Genomic DNA, 19,470 nt, shown 5'->3' with positions numbered 1-19,470 from the left:
TCGTTTAATGTTGCGTTTACCAATAGAAAGCTTACTTTTTATTCAGAAATCTTACTTTGTGAATCAAGGAAAAAACTTCTAAAAGTAGTCGTGATATCGCGACCGAATTTTCACCCTTTCTTATATTACAGGGCACCATTTTAGATTATAAATTTATGTGTAATGCCAAATAATTTATTGATATAATATAACTACATAATATTCTTATGATTTAATATCAATATATTAGTATATTTTATATTAATAGATAACATAATACTAAAGAATTGATATAACATTATATTAATGTAATATACTATTAAAATAACATAATATTTCCGTTTTCTTGTACTATTGCTGGTTTAGAATGTTTTTTTCTGTATTTTTTTTTTTCATGTCTGCTGTGGCGTGATAGATTATAATGAGGATAAAAAAAAAAAAAAAAAAAAAAAAAATCTAGTTGGCATAAGTTAAGATCTTACAGAAAGTATTTAAATTTTATATATGGCCCCCTTTTTTTCTTCTGTAACCGAGTTTCATTCAAGTGTTTGTAAATTTATAGTATGGCCTTTTCTTTTTTTAGGTATTTAATATTCAACAAGCGGATGCTCCTAAATTCAAGGTTTATAATTTTTTATGTTTACGCATCTGTAAATTTGAACTTTGATCTCTATTAAGCTGCTATCCTCTTTTATATTAACCAAGTTATGTTTTTTTGGTGAATTGCTATTTGATGTAAGGGCCGCCATTCACTAGAAGCCCGAAAGGGTGGGAAGGGCAAGGTAAAATCAAGGCAAATCCACAGATCCACAATTTTTTTTTTGTAAATCCAAGACCTCAACGGATTTTCATTAGAAAATTTGTATCTATTTTCTTTTCATGTAACTTCTCCACATGGCTGATCTCCATAGTATTTGTAAATTATACTGATGGAATTAACCAAGGGTTTATCCATTTTTTTTTTTGGGGGGGGGGGGTTACACAAAAAAAACTTAAAAAAAACATATCTAAAATGTGTTTGTATGCATTTTTGTTGCATTTTTACGAGTCGGAAAATTTTCTCTTTTTTTAGGGGGGGGGGGGTCAAACTCTGAAACTGTGCTGAATACGACCTTACGATGACCCCATCTCCCCGCGTGTGATTACGGTCGCAGCCACACATGTTTCGGTATATTCTGGGAAGAGGCCTTAAATGCATACAAAATTTCATTGTTCTATGTCTTTTTAACTTAAATAAGGCCTGCAAACATAACGCTAGTTTGAACATAACATCTATTGAGGGTCCCACATGAGGATATACATGTCACAAGGTATAGTGGCATCCTACCTTTTAAGCCTTTGAAGTTTATTTTTTCTCATGCCTTGTCAACATCTTGATGATCGACAGCCTAATGCAGAAGTATCTTTGAATACTCATCTGTAAGATGAAAATCAAGGCCAGTACTTACTAGAAGCCTGGATTAGGAGGGGGATATGGCTTATTCCACAGCCTAAAATTGATTCATAGTAGTTATACTCTCCCCGCTTCCTCAAATGGCGCCCTTGTTCGATGTGTATGGCAACTTTCTGCTTACTTTTAGATTGTGGGGAATAACTAACTATATCTTAGAGTAGTGTTATTTGGTGAAATTTAGTGTGCCGTTTTTTTTGTCTCCTTTTTTTCAACTTTTGAGATATTGTAATTCTTTGCATTATAGAGTATAGGAACAGATAAGAAATTAAGTTCTGGCGCTTTAAGTTGAAGTTTTACTGTGACTTGAAGTTAAATGGACTGTAAGTTGAATTTAAATTGACTGTAAGTTGAAGTTTCATTGACCTACTGACTAAACCAGCAAATTTTTAAAATCAAAACAAAGCTTATTTGGATAAAAACTGATTTTTATTTATTTATTTATATTTATTTCTATCATTATAGATTCTTTTTATTGATAAACAAATTGTTAGGACTGGGTAAGCATGCAAAACATAAGCAAAAAAGGAACAGAAGTATACAAACCTGCTTATTGTCTGACATGATGATGAATACGATTATAAGAACTGGTAAATGAAGAAATTTTTGCCGGTTTAACTTAGGTTTACTAGCCCTCTGAACAAAACAAACCGAAAGACTTTTTCTTAAAATCTGAAAGCTTATTGAAGCTGCCGGTGCTTAATTAGAATAAAAAGACGGATATGATAAATTTGAAAGATAAATTATTAACAAAAAAAGAAGAAAATTAAAAATAGTTTGAGTTTTGAATTGAGATTTCAATTTTAAGTCTATTTGGATTCTAACCCGAAATTTTTCGTAAAAAATCCCATTTTAATTATTATTATTTAAAACTGGTTTCTATTGGTTGTAAAATATTTAGGGGTACATTGGTGCTTGTAAAAAACCCTGATTTACCTATTTGCTTCGTGTTGTGCTCGGTTTTTAATTTTTGGCCGAATATAAAGCAAAAATGAAAAGCTAAATAGAAATCAAAATAAAGCTGATATCCTGTTTTCCCTTTTTGTATAACTAGCTTTTGTGCGCTGAATACTGCTAGGTAATGTTGGCTATTTTTTTCTCAGAGGCAAACAAGTTTAGTATCCAGTAATTGCACAACAATCCAAGTCTGCACGATTGGAGTGCTTTTTCTGTTCTCGCCTTTTTTTCGTACTGCGCATGATTGTGCAGCTCATTTTAATTTGGTGATTTTGCGATTGTTTGAGGACATGGCTTTAATAAACGAATGTTAACATACATCTGTTAAAGTATTTTTTTTTTCTTCTTAAGAGTGGTATGACTCATCGTAAGACAGGCTAATATTACAATTTTTGAGTAGAATGGTCTGAATTACCAATTCTTGCTTTTATTTGGTGCTGAGAAGGGGGGGGGATGGAAGACACCATACTTTGATGTTGTTAAATTAGTTTAATTTTGTCCCTATTTTTTTCTTCTTTTTTTTAAGAAATTCTAGGGCTGTGAAAGTTTTTATCGTTTATTAAAGCCGTTTGTGTCGTTTATTATCGTAAAATTTCCGTAAATATTTAGACTTTTTTTTAGCGTTTATTGTGCTTAAGATAAGATACACAAAAAATACAGAATACATTTTGGTATTTTAAAATAAAATAAAAAAATTTTTAATACAAAAAAAAAACAGGAGGGAAAACGATCAAATTTGCATAGAAAATACCTTTTTAGTAATTAAGTAAATAATAGCATACAAACTAATAAAGAATAATAGTATATTAATTAATAAATAATAGTATAAGTATTAAATACTGTAAACTAGTAATTAATTACTAAAGTAAAGTATTAGTAACTTCGCCTGGTTTCGCCCCAGCTATATATATATATATATATATATATATATATATATATATATATATATATATATATATATAAATAATAGGTATAAATATATATATGGACCAACGGGAATGAATTTTGGACTTGTCAGCCTGATTCAAGCGCAGGGAAAAGTTGAATCTTCCAAGTTTTTCTTGGAGGGAACTAGTCTCATAGCATAGGAGATATGTTTCTTTTTACGTATTGGTTTTATACTTTACTTTTCATAGAAAAATGGCCATAGGGAGTAGGGGAATAGAGTAGTGGCTATAAAGAGATATAAAGATTATTTCTACAGGCTGAGAACTTGAATAGTTTATTTGCATAGAATGATGCATTTCACCTTTATTTTAATTTTTTCTTGCTTCAAAGTTCCTCATCATTAGTTCTGTTATGATAATTAGGCCTCGTTAATCGTCAGCATATTCAAGTCAAAAACTAATGTCCTATATAATATATTGCTTCAAACCCTAATACTTAAGTTTTACTTACAGCGTGGAACTCTGACCGAAGGAATTCAGAAGCTTTACGAATTTGATGATCATCCCGATAGACGTCCATTTGTGGATCAGCTGTTGCGATTTATGGAAGACGAGGGGCATCCAATCACATCTTGTCCGAGTATTAGCAAGAACCCCCTCGATCTGTTTAAACTCTATATTATGGTGAGGGAACGTGGCGGCTTTATCGAAGTAAGTATACCCCAAGAAATTGTGTCAATGTGATTTTAAGTAAAGGTACTGGGTCGTCCTGGCCGAGTGGGTTGGTGCGCTGGATTATCGATCTATTTTTTTTTTTTTTAGAGGACGAGGGTTCGAATCCTAGTGCACCCAATTATTTAGTTTGGGAGGGGGGTCTATGGCGTGACTCTTTAAGCTCAACCAGAGTCGACCCAGCTCTAAATAGGTACCTGAAGAAATCTTGGGAAGGTAAACAGGAAGGGCGTGCGAAAGCACAGGATGGTTGGCCCCCAACCCCCCAATGCACTTCCTAGCCGAAGGGCCAAGAAATGGAGATCAGCACCGCCGGTAGAGACTATAAAGTCTAATGCCGCATTCTTTACCTTTATTGGGTCAAATTAATTAGTATAAATTAATCAAATAATTAATTGTTAATTATCATTAATAATTTATTATTGATACTAAAGGTATTATAAAATATTGGAATTTATAATCCATAAATTAATCATAATTGTAAACCGTAACTTTAAATGATTGTAAAGTACTATTTTTTTAATAATTAGTACTAATTAAACAATTAGTGTAGAAAAATCAAGCTATGAATAGTTATGGAAATGTGATTGAAAGGTATCTGAATCAGCAACCAATAGCAGTTTCGTCGCTTGTATATAATGGGAAATATAAGAAGTTAATGAGAAGCAAATAGACAGAGATCTGGAAAATTGTCTAGAAAGTTTCTTCATTTTATGTCCATTTATTCTCTATGTCCAGAAAAGTTCTGACGTATTATCAAAGGCTTATTTATTTATTTACTTCCCTCAAAATCGAATATGCATAAATGAAATTACAAAAATACTTCAACAAATAGCTAAATCACTGTTGTCAAATAGCTCAATCATTTATAATTGGCTGACAACTGGATAAATCCGTCAAAAAAAAGAACCTCAAACATTTTTTAACTCTCGAAAAAAGGATAAAGGTTGTAGATGGAATATTTTTAGATTTACGATAAAAGCTATGAAGTTATACATTTTAATCTTGGCTATTTCCAGCAACTAAAATTTTCAATATTTAAATTAGTAAAAGCGGAATGAAAAATCGGAAATTTTGAAATCTCAAAAATAGGGAAGGATGGAGAACACGCGGGAGGGCTACTGCGTTAAAAAAAAGAACCTAAAATGTCCCGAAGATACATACCAATTAGCTGTGTTTATGGAACTAAGTTGGCTAGATTTACAGTCCACTTCCTCAATTGAAGTAGGAATAATTGATTATAATCTCATAAATATTAACATATTATTGTCTCGTTATATGTCAGAGCATAACATCATATTAGTGGTATGTAGAAGTTCTTTTTTACCAAAATTTGCTAAAACCTCTTTCTCACTCACATGAATGATTAGAAAATAAAGCTTGCAATGCCAATATTATTATTGCTGTACCTTGATTATCCGTTAAACTTTTGTCAGTCTTTCTACTTGTCTGAAAAATTTAGACCGCGCAACATATCAGTTAAAACTTTTGAACCGGCATATAATTTAGACTATGGAGCATATTTAGGCTTTGAAACATATCAGTTTTTAGGCTTTGCAACATGTGTAAAAAATTTTAAACCGACATATAATAATAATAAAAATAATAATAATTTATGCCCTCTTTACATACAGAAGATGTACACAGAGGAGTGTGAAAAGAAAACTGAAAAATATAAAAATTACACTTCTAATGAAAATCATTAGGTCACAGCTGTTTTTTTTTTGTTTTTTTGCACATAACTCAAAAAACCACTCACAAAACATGACCTATAAATAATAACATAACTCATAAACAAACTCATAAAATAGCACCCATAAACATAGCGCATAAATATCTATTTTATTACAGAAATAACGACAAAACTGTTAATGAGAACAATTGTATGAGAACATTGAATGAGACAATTAAGGGGAAAATTTATTCCATTTTCTCTAGACCTTCTAAGAAATCGGTCGTATTGTTGATCCATTTTAACCGTAATGTCAAATATTCCGAATTTTCGTATAATATAACTATTTTTGAACCATAGTTGAATTCCAAGAAAATATTTACAGAAACGGAAAGAGTAAACGTGGATATGCTTTTTATCACTTTTACTCAAAAACTTCAGAAATGGAACAATGAAAAATACATGAGGTGCAAACATTGAATTATAAATTATAGCAAGTGTTTGTTCATGAAAACGACCTTTCACCCTGACTAGCAGGCCATCTGTTTTCCTAAGTTTTCCCAACACAGATGAAACCACCAACTCCCGCGTGGCTATAATTGACGGACCAAAAGGCAACCCAAGGTAATTAATGGAATCTTTATTAATAATATTGAGTGATCCCACCCTAATTGAATGATGGATATCACTTTTTATTCGGCACTAGGAATTATGTTTTAGATGGTTCAATCTCAATGGCTAATCCTATCTCTCGTAGATGTGAATGCAATATATTAATTGCATTCTGCATTGATATTAAATTATCTGAGAACAACAAAATATCATCAGCATACGATAAGTGGCTAATGTCGATACCTTTAATCACATATGGGGGTATGAACCGTGTGGCTGATCTAATTGCGTTACTAATATATAAAGGGGCTAAGAACTGACCCTTGTTTAACTCCACGACGTAAATAAATTCGGTCTGAAAGTCGCCCTCCCGAAAATATTCTCACAGATGAATTATTTGTTTCACAGGTTGTGAAACATACAAAAATTTAGGATGTGCAACACGTACAGGATCCGACAAAATAAATTGTCCTAAAAAAACGCCTCCTTGCAAAGTAAACAACTGAACAAGATTAAATACAGCCACTCACTGTTTGCCCAACTCACAAAAACGTAATAAAATTATATTTTAATGCGTTTATAAGAACCCACCCCCCTTCTGAACAAAAATTCTGGATGCCTTGTGCTTTTCGGTACAGAACAGGGGAAATTGTCAGAAAAAATGCACAAGGAAAATTCAGAAATGAATCTATAAAAAAGTAAAGCAACTATTTTAAAATAAAACTATTCCTGAATTCTAATTCCAATTTCAATTTGTTTCTTAGTATATAATATGAAAAGGGGATAACTTCCCCTCCCCCTCCCCTCCCCCAAAAAAAATGAGAAAAGATAGAAAGAATCAAGTTAACAGCCTTTTAAGCTTCCTTCAGGTGAATGCACGTACAATTTAAATAACAAAAATTAAATATAAAGTATCAGTATTTTAGAAATGCTTAGGTGGGGCATGACCCGAAAGTGGTTAGGGACCACTACTTTACACACTAGACCTTCAGCACAAGCCAGACCTGCACTGAAGTTTCAAGATTCACCATAAGATAATAATAAGTATTTATTCCAGATCCTTCTGGGTAATGGGCCAAATCGACAGGGGAATTTTTCTTCCTATCCCCCTTGTACTCAGGTGCTTCATTTGGTCAGTAGAGTAATGATCAGCAGGGAGCTTTTGTCAGTCTTTTTTGCTGTTTTCAACTCTTCGGGATTTTTTTTTTTTTTTCTCTCGCCCTTGTGTGTAGTTATTTATTAAAGTTATTTTTTGCGAAATTTTGTATGCTGGTCTTAAAGAAAAGATTCATATGTATGTATTAATTTTGAACAATTGGTGAATTCATCTTGTTTTTTTCATACTATTTATCTTGGTTTCTAAGGTAACAAAGAATAAGACGTGGAAAGACATTGCTGGGCAACTTGGCATTGGCGCTTCTTCTAGTGCAGCTTATACTCTGAGGAAACATTACACTCGCAATCTGTTGCGCTGGGAGTGTCGGTTCGATCGCGGTGGTATTGATCCAAATCCCATTATTAGCCAATATGAAACTACTTCTCACAAGAAAAAGAAAAATGCAGAACAAGCAGGTAACTGTTTATTTTGGTCTTATTTAGTATTTATTGTGATTTATTGAATTATATGGTTTTGTAATCCCATGTTATTGTTATTCTTCTGAGGATCGCAGAGGACTTTCAATGTTACTATCACGTGTCATGCAATATCAAAACACATTCCCTGTAAATAACAGTTTCGAGTTCAATATTAAATACATGGTAATTGCTGACGTCAGCACTTGTGACGTCAACAGGATCGATATGCAAAACTTTTTTGGTGTCTTCGCTAACAACACAATATTTGCTATCACTTGCCCTACATCTTCATATCTTGTTATTTCTTAAAACATGTATATTGCGTGAATTAGCTTTCGATTTTGCGATCTCTAACGATCTCGAAGGGCAAGCATGAGTTTCACGCCAAAAAATAAAATTAGCCTAAAGAGTAAAACTACTCACTACAAAAGCAAACACACCGCTATATTTTTAAATTTATCTTATTTTTAAATTTGAAAATGTTCTAAGAATTCTTCCCAGAAATTTCCTATCCCCTTTTAGATTCCTCCCTTCTGCAAGAATCTTCCGGGAAATTTCCCTTTCCCCGATAATACAGTCTGAGAGTTCTTTTAATTTCCCCCCATAATTGTATGCTCCCTCCTGTACTTTTTGTCTCATCCCCGAGGATTTTGAAAAATACCATTTTTGGCGTGTTTTCAATGAAAAGTGATTTTATTTAATATTTTCATTGAAGAAATTGAAAAAACGACATATTAGCCCCACCTTAGATTTTGAAAATAAATGACCCCCCCCCCCCCCCATACACACATTTTCGTTAATTGACGTCAATAGAACTAGGCTAAATAAATATGTATTTAATGTTTTCTTGGTATCGAAATAAAAAATAAAGAAAAAAGGCGCCTTACATTATTCATAAATATTCCCCCTGTTTCTATGTCTGTTCTTTCACTTAATTCTAAATCACGAGCTTTCTATAATCTCTGCTTTTTTGTTTACATTAGTATAAATCTGTCAACTGTGCCCCATCTTTATTTATCTATTAAAATGGTTTTCCTGGAATGTTTAGTTATAAGGATGTTTGAAAAGCAAGAGATATTAACTAAAAACATGAACTTGAATTAGTTGATTTACTATATCCTAATATATATATATATATATATATATATATATATATATATATATATATATATATATATATATATATATATATATGTATATATATTTATAATTGCTGATAGGTATACACTATAACTTGGCTAATTGGAATTATTAAACAGCTTGTAAAGAAAGATCCTTAAAAAGTTTAGTTTTAATGGCAATGTCTTTATGAGAGTTCTCTGTTTTTCTTCATTTAGAAATATTTCTATTGTTGTTGTCGTCTTCCTCTTCTCATAGATGATACATGTTTTTATCGACCTGTTTTGTCCCCGAGTGCTGGGTTTAGTGTTTAAAATGGAACAAGTAACTTTTGTCGAAATTGATAGTCACTCAGCCAAGGCCGTATCCGGTGGGAGGGCAGATTAGTGTGTTTGAACATCCTCCCCCCTCCCCGAAAAAAATACTTGTCCGAATCGTATTAACATAACAAAAATGCTTATAAATAAATTTTTTAAAGCGTTTTTAAAATTGATTTTTGTAAAACCTCTCGAAACCACAGCCAATACAGTTATATAGATACCAATACAGTTATGAAAACCCCTATCTTGCCCATGAGAAGCTTTTGGTACAGAGCACTGAACTTGGCGCCTCGTCCAAGCCTGCGCTCAGACGCGTAGATCGTAATACAACGCCATAGGCGAGAACGCAATTTTGTTTTGTTGCATACATAGATTAGATACCAATATTGGTTATCTAAGCTGTACTGCCAGTTTCCTGTCTCCAGCCGCTAGCATCGCTACCGTGCACTGTGTCCCAAAAATAAATCGCGTTGTCGGAACTGTATTGGTATCTAAGCTGTGTTCGAAACAAAATACCCCTCCCCCCCACCTCCATTTCTCCTTAACTAAAATCCTGGATACGGCCCTGCACTCAGCATAGGTATTAACTGCTATCAGCTGTTGATATTCGTATTCTACTTTAAATCTGGAGAAAGGAATATCAATTTGCCAAATAATTATTTGACAAAAATTCCACAAAAAAATTTACAAATAATCAATTTGATAAATTACAATAAAATTATAAGTTGAACTTTTCTTCCAAACTGATTTGAAAGGCACACAAAAAGTGTTAAATCAAGTTAGAAAACTAAATCAGCGTTAATTCAACTTTAATATTTATTTGACGATTTATAATAAAATTATAATCTGAAGTTTTCTTCCAAACTGATTCAAAAAGCACAAAAAAAAAACAACTAAAAAGTGTTACATCAATTTAAAAAAAGTAAATCAGCGTTGAATCAACTGAAATATAAATTTGATAAATAATTATGTGACATGTTTTAATAAAATTATATTTTGAACTTTTCTCCCAGACTGATTCGAAAAGCACAAGAACAGTGTTAAATCAATGTCATAAACTAAATCAGTGTTGAATCAACTAAAATATCAATTTAACAAGTATTTATATGACGAATTAAAATAAAATTATAATTTGAAGTTTTCTTCCAAACTGATTCGAAAAGCACAAAAACCAACTAAAAATGTTAAATCAATAAAATAAACTAAATTAGTATTGAATAAACTGAAGTATCAATTTGACAAATAACTATTTGATGAATTACAATAAAATTATAATTTGAACTTTTCTTTCAAACTGATTCGAAAAGCACAAAAAAAAAAAAAATAAATGAAAAGTGTCAAATCCGTGAAACAAACTAAATCATTGTAAAATCAACTAAAATATCAATTTGTCAAATAATTACTTGGCGAATTACATTAAAATTATAATTCAAACTTTTCTTTCAAACTGATTCGAAAAGCGCAAAAAAAAAACAACTAAAAAGTGTTAAATCCCTGTAATAAATTAAATCAGTGTTGAATCAAGGTAATAAACTAAATCAGTGTTGAATCAAGGTAATAAACTAAATCAGTGTTGAATCAACTAAAGTATCAAATTGACAAATAATTATTTGACGAACTACAATAAAATTATAATTTGAACTTTTCTTCCAATTCGAAATGCACAAAAAAAAAGTGTTAAATCAATGTAATAAACTAAATCAGTGTTGAATCAACTAAAATATCAACTTGACAAATAATTATGTGACCAAACTGATTCAAAAGCAATATAAAAAAAACAAAACAAAAAAACACAGAAGTGTTAAATCTGTACTCCTGTTGACGTAAGTATTACCATTTAGAAATTTAGATTTGGTTTTCTTCTGTTTATAGCTGCAGCTGCAGCCGCAACAGCAGCAGCAGTAGCTCCCCACGATGGTTATGGAGGTCATCCTATGGGACATCCAGGACCCCACAGTGGTCCTCCTGGACAGCATCCAGGACATCCACCTTCTTCACATCCTGGATATCCAATGTATTCTCATCCTGGAGCTCCACCTGTTGGGGAATATCACGGTCATCCTCCAGTGCCACATGGTGCACACCATCCGCCAGTTAGGGGACAAGCCCCTGTTATAGGTAACAAAAAACAAAGATATTTTTATAATGTTTTACTCTACCCTGCTAACCCCCCCCCCCCCGCTTTCGTGTACATCCATAATCACAACTACATCAGATAGGTACTATTTATAGAAAATCTAAGAACCTTTGTCATTAAGTGGAGTTTTTTTTTGTCAATATAACAAGAAACATGCATTTTATTTCTTCAAGCGTTGAAAAAGGATTTTAAATTTGAATTTATGGATTTTTTTTCATATGTTAAGACTCAAACTATTAAGACTCAATCGCCAAAATAGCATATGAACGCTTGGAATCTGACGCTATTTTCAAACTACTAAAGTTGGTAACAGTGACTTGTGAAAACTAACTAAGGATTGATTATTGAAGCACAATTAATCCAGCAGAAAGTCAGACCAGAATGTGGCAAAAAAATTTTAATCATCAAGCTTGATGAATTCAAAATAGTGCACACAAGTTTAAAATTTGACGTTATTTTATATATCTAAATTTGACGTTATTTTATATATCTAAATTTGACGTTATTTTATATCTCTTGTAAATCTTCTACGTGAGAGATGCAGATTTCCGTAAAAAGTATTATTTTTTTAATATGTCTATGTGGGTTCATTAGCATGATAGATTCTACGACATGAAATAGAACGAACAAATAAGTTCAAGGAAGTATGAATAAATAATTTGATCACACATTTTACTGGTTTAAAGTTGTTGCTGTTTTAGGGCGATACCACTCAGCATTTTAGAAATCCCTTTCTTTTATTTGCCATAGCGAGCTTGCTATTACCACTAAATGACCAAATTCAGAACTCTTTCGAAGCTTTTGCAGGAAGTATGTTTTTAACTATACCTTTTGCGTATGTTTTTTATTATTTGCATACCTTTTGCGCATGTACAAAAGTATGTTTTTAACTATAACCTGGAAGTGTACCCTTTTGTGATATTTTAACTTTACTTTCATATCACTGTGGAAGACGTAGATGGGAGTATCGAAAAACTAGAGTGAGGGGGGGATAAAAGTAGTTACTGAGGATTCACTTAAAGAGTTTTGGAGACCCAATAGGCTCCATCCTCATCAAGCGATTATTGTTGTTCAGCCCGAGGAGATCATCGAATTCTCAGACGTTCTATGTATCTAACAAACTTTATGAATGAAATTACGCAATTCCTTCTGGATAATCTTAGCACCCGTGTTTCGGACTTCCGAAGATTTAATTATTGACGCATATTTAATCTAACAGAAATTCTAAATATGAATTTGGCTAAAAGCTCTTTATAATCATTAAGTATTGACGTTTTTGTATAAAGGAAAAAGTAAAAAAATAGCCTAAGAGTTTTCAATATACTTTTTTGCATTGCAAATTCAAGTAAGAAATCCAAATAGGTCTTGGGGGGTAGGATTATGCGTAGTGAATAATAGCAGTGGAGGAAGGAGTTTTAGTAAAATGTGAATAAAAAAAAAGAATTGAAATAAATAGAATAAAATATAATAGAAAAAGTATATAATAAAAATGAAATAATCAAAAATAGAATAAAAAAAAGAAATAAAAAGAGTAGAAAAAGAATGTTTTCGTTCATGCTCTCAATGGCTTTCTTGCACTTTACACTGAGCAGGAGGATCAGAATCGCCCTTAGTGTCTATGGGTGTCCAGAAAAAAAAAAATTTCAGGGGAAGGGGACAAATCTGCAAAATTAATCAGCAGAGGGGAGGGGTCAACGTTAATTATTTTTGCCAGAAAGTGCCTTATTTAAATGTCCCAAATTTGTGCGATTCTATACTCATATGTGGAATTCGCTTTTTTAGGTGATAATATGTCGGCCTCGAATCCTTTTGATGACATGCCAACAGGAGGCAGTGTTCAGCCCTATCCAAGACCACCAGGCCCTTCTGTTCCTCCTTCCAATTTTCCACCAAATTTTGGTCCTGGAGGGCATCCTGCCCGACCACCACATCCGCAAGGTACCTTTCTCTCGTTTCCTTAAAAATCATTGACTTACCAAAGATATGTTGATTCTGTGACAAGAATATAGTAATAAAAAGAATGTAGGTAAAGAATTAGAAAAAGAATAAAAATGAAATATAAATAAATTAAGAAAAAAAATATAAAAATCATAAAAAAGAATAAAAGAATGTAGTCGAATCAAAGTTTTATCTCTTCAATTTTGAGGTTTCGTGAACAAGCCGAACTGAGCCTTAAGAGTTTCAAGCCCCACTTAAGGGAGGAGTTTCATGATATTTGTTTGTGAACCATCTGTCAGAAAGCAAGCTATAGAATTGTTATTGTTAAAACGGCAATTATAAATATGGAATATAGAACACGGAGGAGTAAAGAGGTCAGTTTTGTGTTATTTTATTATGAAATTGTTTATCACGCAGTTTTTAGACAGAAAACTGAGTCCGTTTTTATTTTATCCTGACGAATCATGCGTTTCAGCAACAGAAATCAGTTTTTGGAACTTCAAACTGAGTTCACGCCTACCTCTCCGTCAACAAGCAACCATAGCAGAAGCATCAGCTTTTATATAATGCAAAATATAAGAAGTTAACGATAAACAAATACTAAAACGAAGAAACCGTTAAGAATACCCCTCAAAAACTCTTCAGTAGAATAACATTGAACTGAAAACCACAAAAATATAAAAAGTTGGACAGAGATTTGGAAAACTGCCCTGAAAGTTTTTCATTTTATGTCCATTTATTCTCTATGTCCAGAAAAGTTCTGACGTATTATCAAAGGCTTATTTATTTATTTACTTCCCTCAAAATTGAATATGCATAAATGAAATTGCAAAAATACCTCTATATTAGCTATACTATAACTAAAGCAACCATTTGTAATTGGCTGACAACTGAATAAATCAGACAATTATAAATATGGAATATAGAACACAGAGGAGAAAAGAGGTCAGTTTTGTGTTGTTTTAGTTTGAAATGAATGTGAGAATGAGAATTAGAGAATATTTGCTTAACATTTGAATGAGTTTGAAATAGAATACATTCGAAATCAAATCGAATGGAATTGGTTTCTTATACCGGACTGAATGGTTGGTCAAAAATCAGATTAGTCAAGAGATCGAAAGGTTTTCTAGTAACAAGATTTTATTTGCAGACGGCCTCTGGTCATCTGTGCCTAAAATAGCATGAGCTGTTTAGGGTCTTTTTTATGAATATGATTTTTGGAAAAAGGGGAAGTAGCTAGCGATTTAACGAAAACCCTTATTAGACCACTGTTATCCTGGTCTCTGTAGGTAGCAAATTACTTAGTAGTATGATGCTTTTTAGACCGAGATATGCTGTAGACAAAGTTATAAAAGAAAAACAGTGTGGTTTTAAGAAGGTTAAAGTATGTTTTGACCAAATTCTCACTCTTAGATTAATATATGAGATTTGCCTGAGTTATAAAACATCTTTGGTCTTCAGTTTTGTTGATTATGAGCAAGCGTTAGACTAACCTTGTATGGCATACCCGATCAATACATTAAAGTGAATAGTGCTATGTACGAGAATAAAACTGATGCGGTTAAGGTAGGAAATTAGGTTTGTAGCTGGTTTAGTATTAAATCAAGAATAACTTCGTCTTAAGGAGCACAGGAAAGGCAATGTGAGGACGCCGAATCAAAAGGGAAGATAAACCTTCATGAACTTAGATTATATTGATGATTTAATCATCCTAGATGAAAATGTGAGCCAAAAGAATAAAATTTGTAGGTCTTGCGAGTTCAAGGTGCTACAATATGTTTGGAAATTAATTTCAAAAAGGGTAAGTCGCTAAGGCTAGGAATAAGTGAAGAGGAAAAGGTAACTTTGGTAACGAAAAGATTCATCTGGTGGACAGTTTTACTTACCTTCATAGTATTATTAATAAAGACGGTGGGAGCAATGGAGATTTTAAAAATAGAATAGCCAAGATTCAGGGTGTTTTTTCACAGTTAAAAAAAAGTTTGTAAGAATAGAAAGATAAGTCTGCGAACCAAGATTAGAATATTAGAAGCTACATTTATGACAGTGGTCAAATATGGTTCAGAAGCATTGGTGGTTCAGAAACCGGATGAAGGTTCGCTAGATGTTTTCCAGAGAAATTGCCTACGGATTGTTCGGGTATCCGGCTGACTGACCGTATTTCAAGCCGTAGACTGTACAAAAAGTGTGGTTCAAAAATGTGCTTTCTAGGGCTATAATAAGAGGAAGATTGAGATGACTAGGGCATGATCTGTGAATGACAGATTACCGAAGATTGCCATGGAAAGTAGGTCGTCCGAGATTGGGGTGGGAAGATGTCATAAAGACAAATTTAAGGGAAATGAGAACTTCCTGGGAGAATGTAAAGAGGAAGGCTTTGAATGGATTGGGATGGGAGAGGAGCGCGCGTAGCTGTGTTGGCCTCAGGTGGCTTGGTGATGCGATGAGTTGTTGGTAGTAGTAGTATTTTAGGACCATAGCGAATTTAAGGAGCATTTTCCGGCACATTTGTTTTGTATTTTTATATACATGTTATATACTATTACGTATTATACCCTACTATTATATTTATACTATATTATGGTTTTATAACATTATATTTTTTTTTATATATATTGTTATGTTTTATGTTTATATACAATTGTTGCTGTTTTTTTAAAGGATTTATAAGCATCTTCTGCTCATTCTTATCAAAAAATTTGGTTGCGAATTTTGACTATTATTCACCCGGATTTATTTTTAGCTAATTTTGAATTTTCATTTGAAATCTGGAAGTCAAATTCAAATTAAATCTTATGTTGTTAACAAGATGGGCTTTCAAAGGCATTGCCCAAATACAATATCTTTTAGTCAATACTATGTATATAAATATATATGTGTGTGTATTTCAAAGTTGATAGAGCCATGTAAAAACTAATTCGAAGGAGCATAATAAATAGAGCAGATATAAATAAATGAAATCAAATGAAAGAAAACTTCTGTTTTGAGCCTTTAAACTCTTTATATAAAATTTTCCATTGCCCCTATACATCTAATAGACTATGATTTAAGGATCCCCTGTAGCATTTTCCACCGATAACAAATCCCCCCATAGATTTGATAGGTCATTACACCTAATAAGAAAATATCCCGATAGTTCCTCCGAAATATTGCATGATGGACAAAATCGTAATCTATTTGAAAAATTAAATAATCAAGTACTATAGTAAAACTTAAGTCAATCAAATATTATATAATGACTTTAGTCAAATACTATAAATTATAAAAATCAGTCAAGAAAAATTTGTCAACAGGCATCAAAATTATGAAAATACATAAGCTACGAATTATTAAGAGTACGAACAAAACTTCGTAAATAACGCTGTGACCTGGAGTAAACTGGTATCACTTTTGGTCCTTTACATCCATTTCTCTGAGGAGTCCGGATCTGAGCCAAATTTCAGGGACAGTTTCTCACGACAACAAAAAGGGGGTCAAGTTTACATGATGTTATATAAAATGAGGAAACAGAGCTTAATATCTTCCTTTATTGTATGATTTTTGTTCTTAGTTTTAATCGCCTATTTTTACTTGTTTTAGGTATTTCTTACTTGTTTTGTTCTCACTTTATCTTTACTTGTTTATTCTTACTATTTATATTTTATTTTTCCATAATTCTATCTGTTACATATTCTATTTCTATATTTCTGTTACATATTCTATTTTCTTCTGTTTCTATTTATTTCTATTCTTTTTCTATTTATTTCTATCCCTTTTCATTCACAGTCCACTAGAAACTTTTTCCTTCACTACTCTGTATTACTACGCTTAATCCTCCCTCTGAGACCTGTTTGGATTTCCTACTTGGATGTTTGCCAGCGTTTTTTTTTTTTTAAGTTTTATTATTACCAGTACTATTATTTTTACCATTATTTGTGGGTATTTAATATTAAAATATTTAATAATATTTTCGGAAAGGACTGTGTATAATCCACGGACAAACTATGAACTCCGAGAAGGCCACATTGTACAAGTAGTTTCAGTCAAAATGGGAGATTTTACCCTTCAAGGGATTGAAAAAATCTTTTGATTTTCTTTTTTAGTTTTTTTTTTTATTTTACTATTATTTTATTTTTTAATAAACGAGAATTCGGAGAAAGAATGATAAACTGTGGAAGATTTCAAAGATCGAATGTATTTGGTTATACAAAGGTCATTTGTAAAAAAAAAAGGAAGAAAATCGTGTACGGCAAACGAAATGTAGGAAATGTAGAAAACGAAATGTAAAAGCAAGCTTTTTCGAATGAAAATAAACAACGAATAAAATAAATCAAAATAAATCCCTTCCCTTCAACCTCAATTCCTTGCGCTAAAGCTCAACTTTTTTCCATCGACGTTTCAACAACAAATGCTCTAGCGCAAGACACCTTTATGACAAAAAGGCTTTCCCCTTCCTTTTTTATAATGCCTTGGCATTGGGGAAAGAAAAAGGTGATTTTGGTAAAATGTTTCCCTTCTAAGCTAGCTGCAACAACGCAATTTTAGTTCAATCCTGTCCGAGAAATTCTATTTCTCGGATTCTTTGTCTGATGCTGGATTTGCATCAGACAAAGCTGGATTTGGGATTCTTTGTCTGAAAGGACGCGGGTTCGAATCCCAGTGTACCCAATTGTTCAGTTTGGGACGGGAGTCAGTGGCGTGACTCTGTAAGCTTAGCCAGAGTCGACCCAGCTTTAAATGGGTACCTGGAGAAATCTGGGGAAGGTAAACAGGAAGGGTGTGCGAAAGCACAGGATGGTTGGCCCCCAACCCCCATTGCACTTCCTGGCTGAAGGGCCAAGAAACGGAGATCAGCACCGCCGGTAGGGACTGTAAAGTCTAATGCCGTATCCTTTACCTTTTTTTTTTTTTTACCTTTTACTTTTCAGTCTAATTACATTCAATTTAAGGTTTGATTGCAGATAATTAGCTTAATGCTGCATTCAATTTTTGTTCTTCTTTATTACCTTTAATCTTGTATTCCTTATGAAGCGTTGCCACTTCACAAGATTTTTATATTTCATTTATCGTCCTTTCCAGGATTTGGTGCACCTGGTCAATATCCACCTTATGGAGCTGAACAGCAGTATAAGGCGCCACCATCTACATCTGCACCAGTCTCACAAGAATTTCCTCCTACAAATGCACAGAGTCAATATCCACCTCCACCGACAACGTATACACTTCCTACGCGAACATTATATCCTCCGTATGGTGCCTCTGCACCTCCTTCAGCAACGCCAGAACCTGCCACATCTAATCAAACGGTGTCCCAACCAAGTCAGATTGATCCCTCTGGTTTTAGATACCCAACTCCCGCTCAAGGAGTATTACCTCAGTATCAACAGGGAACTGCTAGTGCAAATCCCGCTCCTAGTGCAAGTCCTGGATTAGCTCCCACAAGGGCTATGAGTCCTGCTCCACCAACTCCAGGACCAAGTCCGGGTCCAGTTCAGACATCACACACTCCAATACCGCCAGTCCAAGTAGCTCATTCCCCATCAGAAGCAAATGGACCTTCTGCTGAAGCCTTTCAGGTATTTATATTGTTTTTGAATTTACATTTGTAGCTTCACATCTATTAGCTTTTGATGAATTTTATTTTGTTTAGAAGGCAAATGCGAGTGTTGTTGTTAATATATATTGTAAGGATTTTTTGCATTTTCAGCGCCCCACTAGCGGCAACTAAAAAAAATAAGACACATCGATGCATCCCTTCTGAAAAAGTGATTTTCCTTGTTTGTTCAAGATAGGGGACTATAATTCTCCTAAATAGAAATACCCACATTTTTTTAAGATAAACTTTTACTATTAAGTTTATTAAGGTAATTATTAAAATAATAATTACCGTTTTTGAATCATGGTTGCCCCCTTAGGGGCTAGTAAAGAACAAACCCTAACCCGTGGTAACTGAAATATGTTTTTATAGTTTCTATTAGCTTTTCAAAATTGTTACGTTTCTTTTCTCTTGAAAAATATAAAAGTAAGTAGTAAAGTGATAGAAATAAGAATGAAAAAAAAAGAAGAAGCAAAATCTGCCATATGTGAATTCTAAGTATTTAATATACTTCCCT

At 32.8% G+C, this 19,470-nt stretch overlaps 1 protein-coding gene across 1 annotated transcript in view; it reads left to right on the top strand.

Annotated features, from left to right (window-relative positions):
* Positions 1-19,470, top strand: part of LOC136031552 (trithorax group protein osa-like) — a 110,348-nt gene that overhangs the window by 73,389 nt on the left and 17,489 nt on the right. Inside the window, exons 10-15 of the mRNA XM_065711598.1 lie at positions 563-601; positions 3,787-3,984; positions 7,654-7,861; positions 11,176-11,421; positions 13,223-13,378; positions 18,437-18,933. Of these exons, the coding sequence (XP_065567670.1) occupies positions 563-601; positions 3,787-3,984; positions 7,654-7,861; positions 11,176-11,421; positions 13,223-13,378; positions 18,437-18,933 (1,344 nt within the window). The remainder of the gene's footprint in view (positions 1-562; positions 602-3,786; positions 3,985-7,653; positions 7,862-11,175; positions 11,422-13,222; positions 13,379-18,436; positions 18,934-19,470) is intronic.

Source organism: Artemia franciscana, chromosome 1, assembly GCF_032884065.1.
Source record: "Artemia franciscana chromosome 1, ASM3288406v1, whole genome shotgun sequence".
Classification (NCBI taxonomy): Eukaryota; Metazoa; Arthropoda; class Branchiopoda; order Anostraca; family Artemiidae; genus Artemia; species Artemia franciscana.
This window is presented reverse-complemented; position numbering and strand designations above follow the sequence as displayed.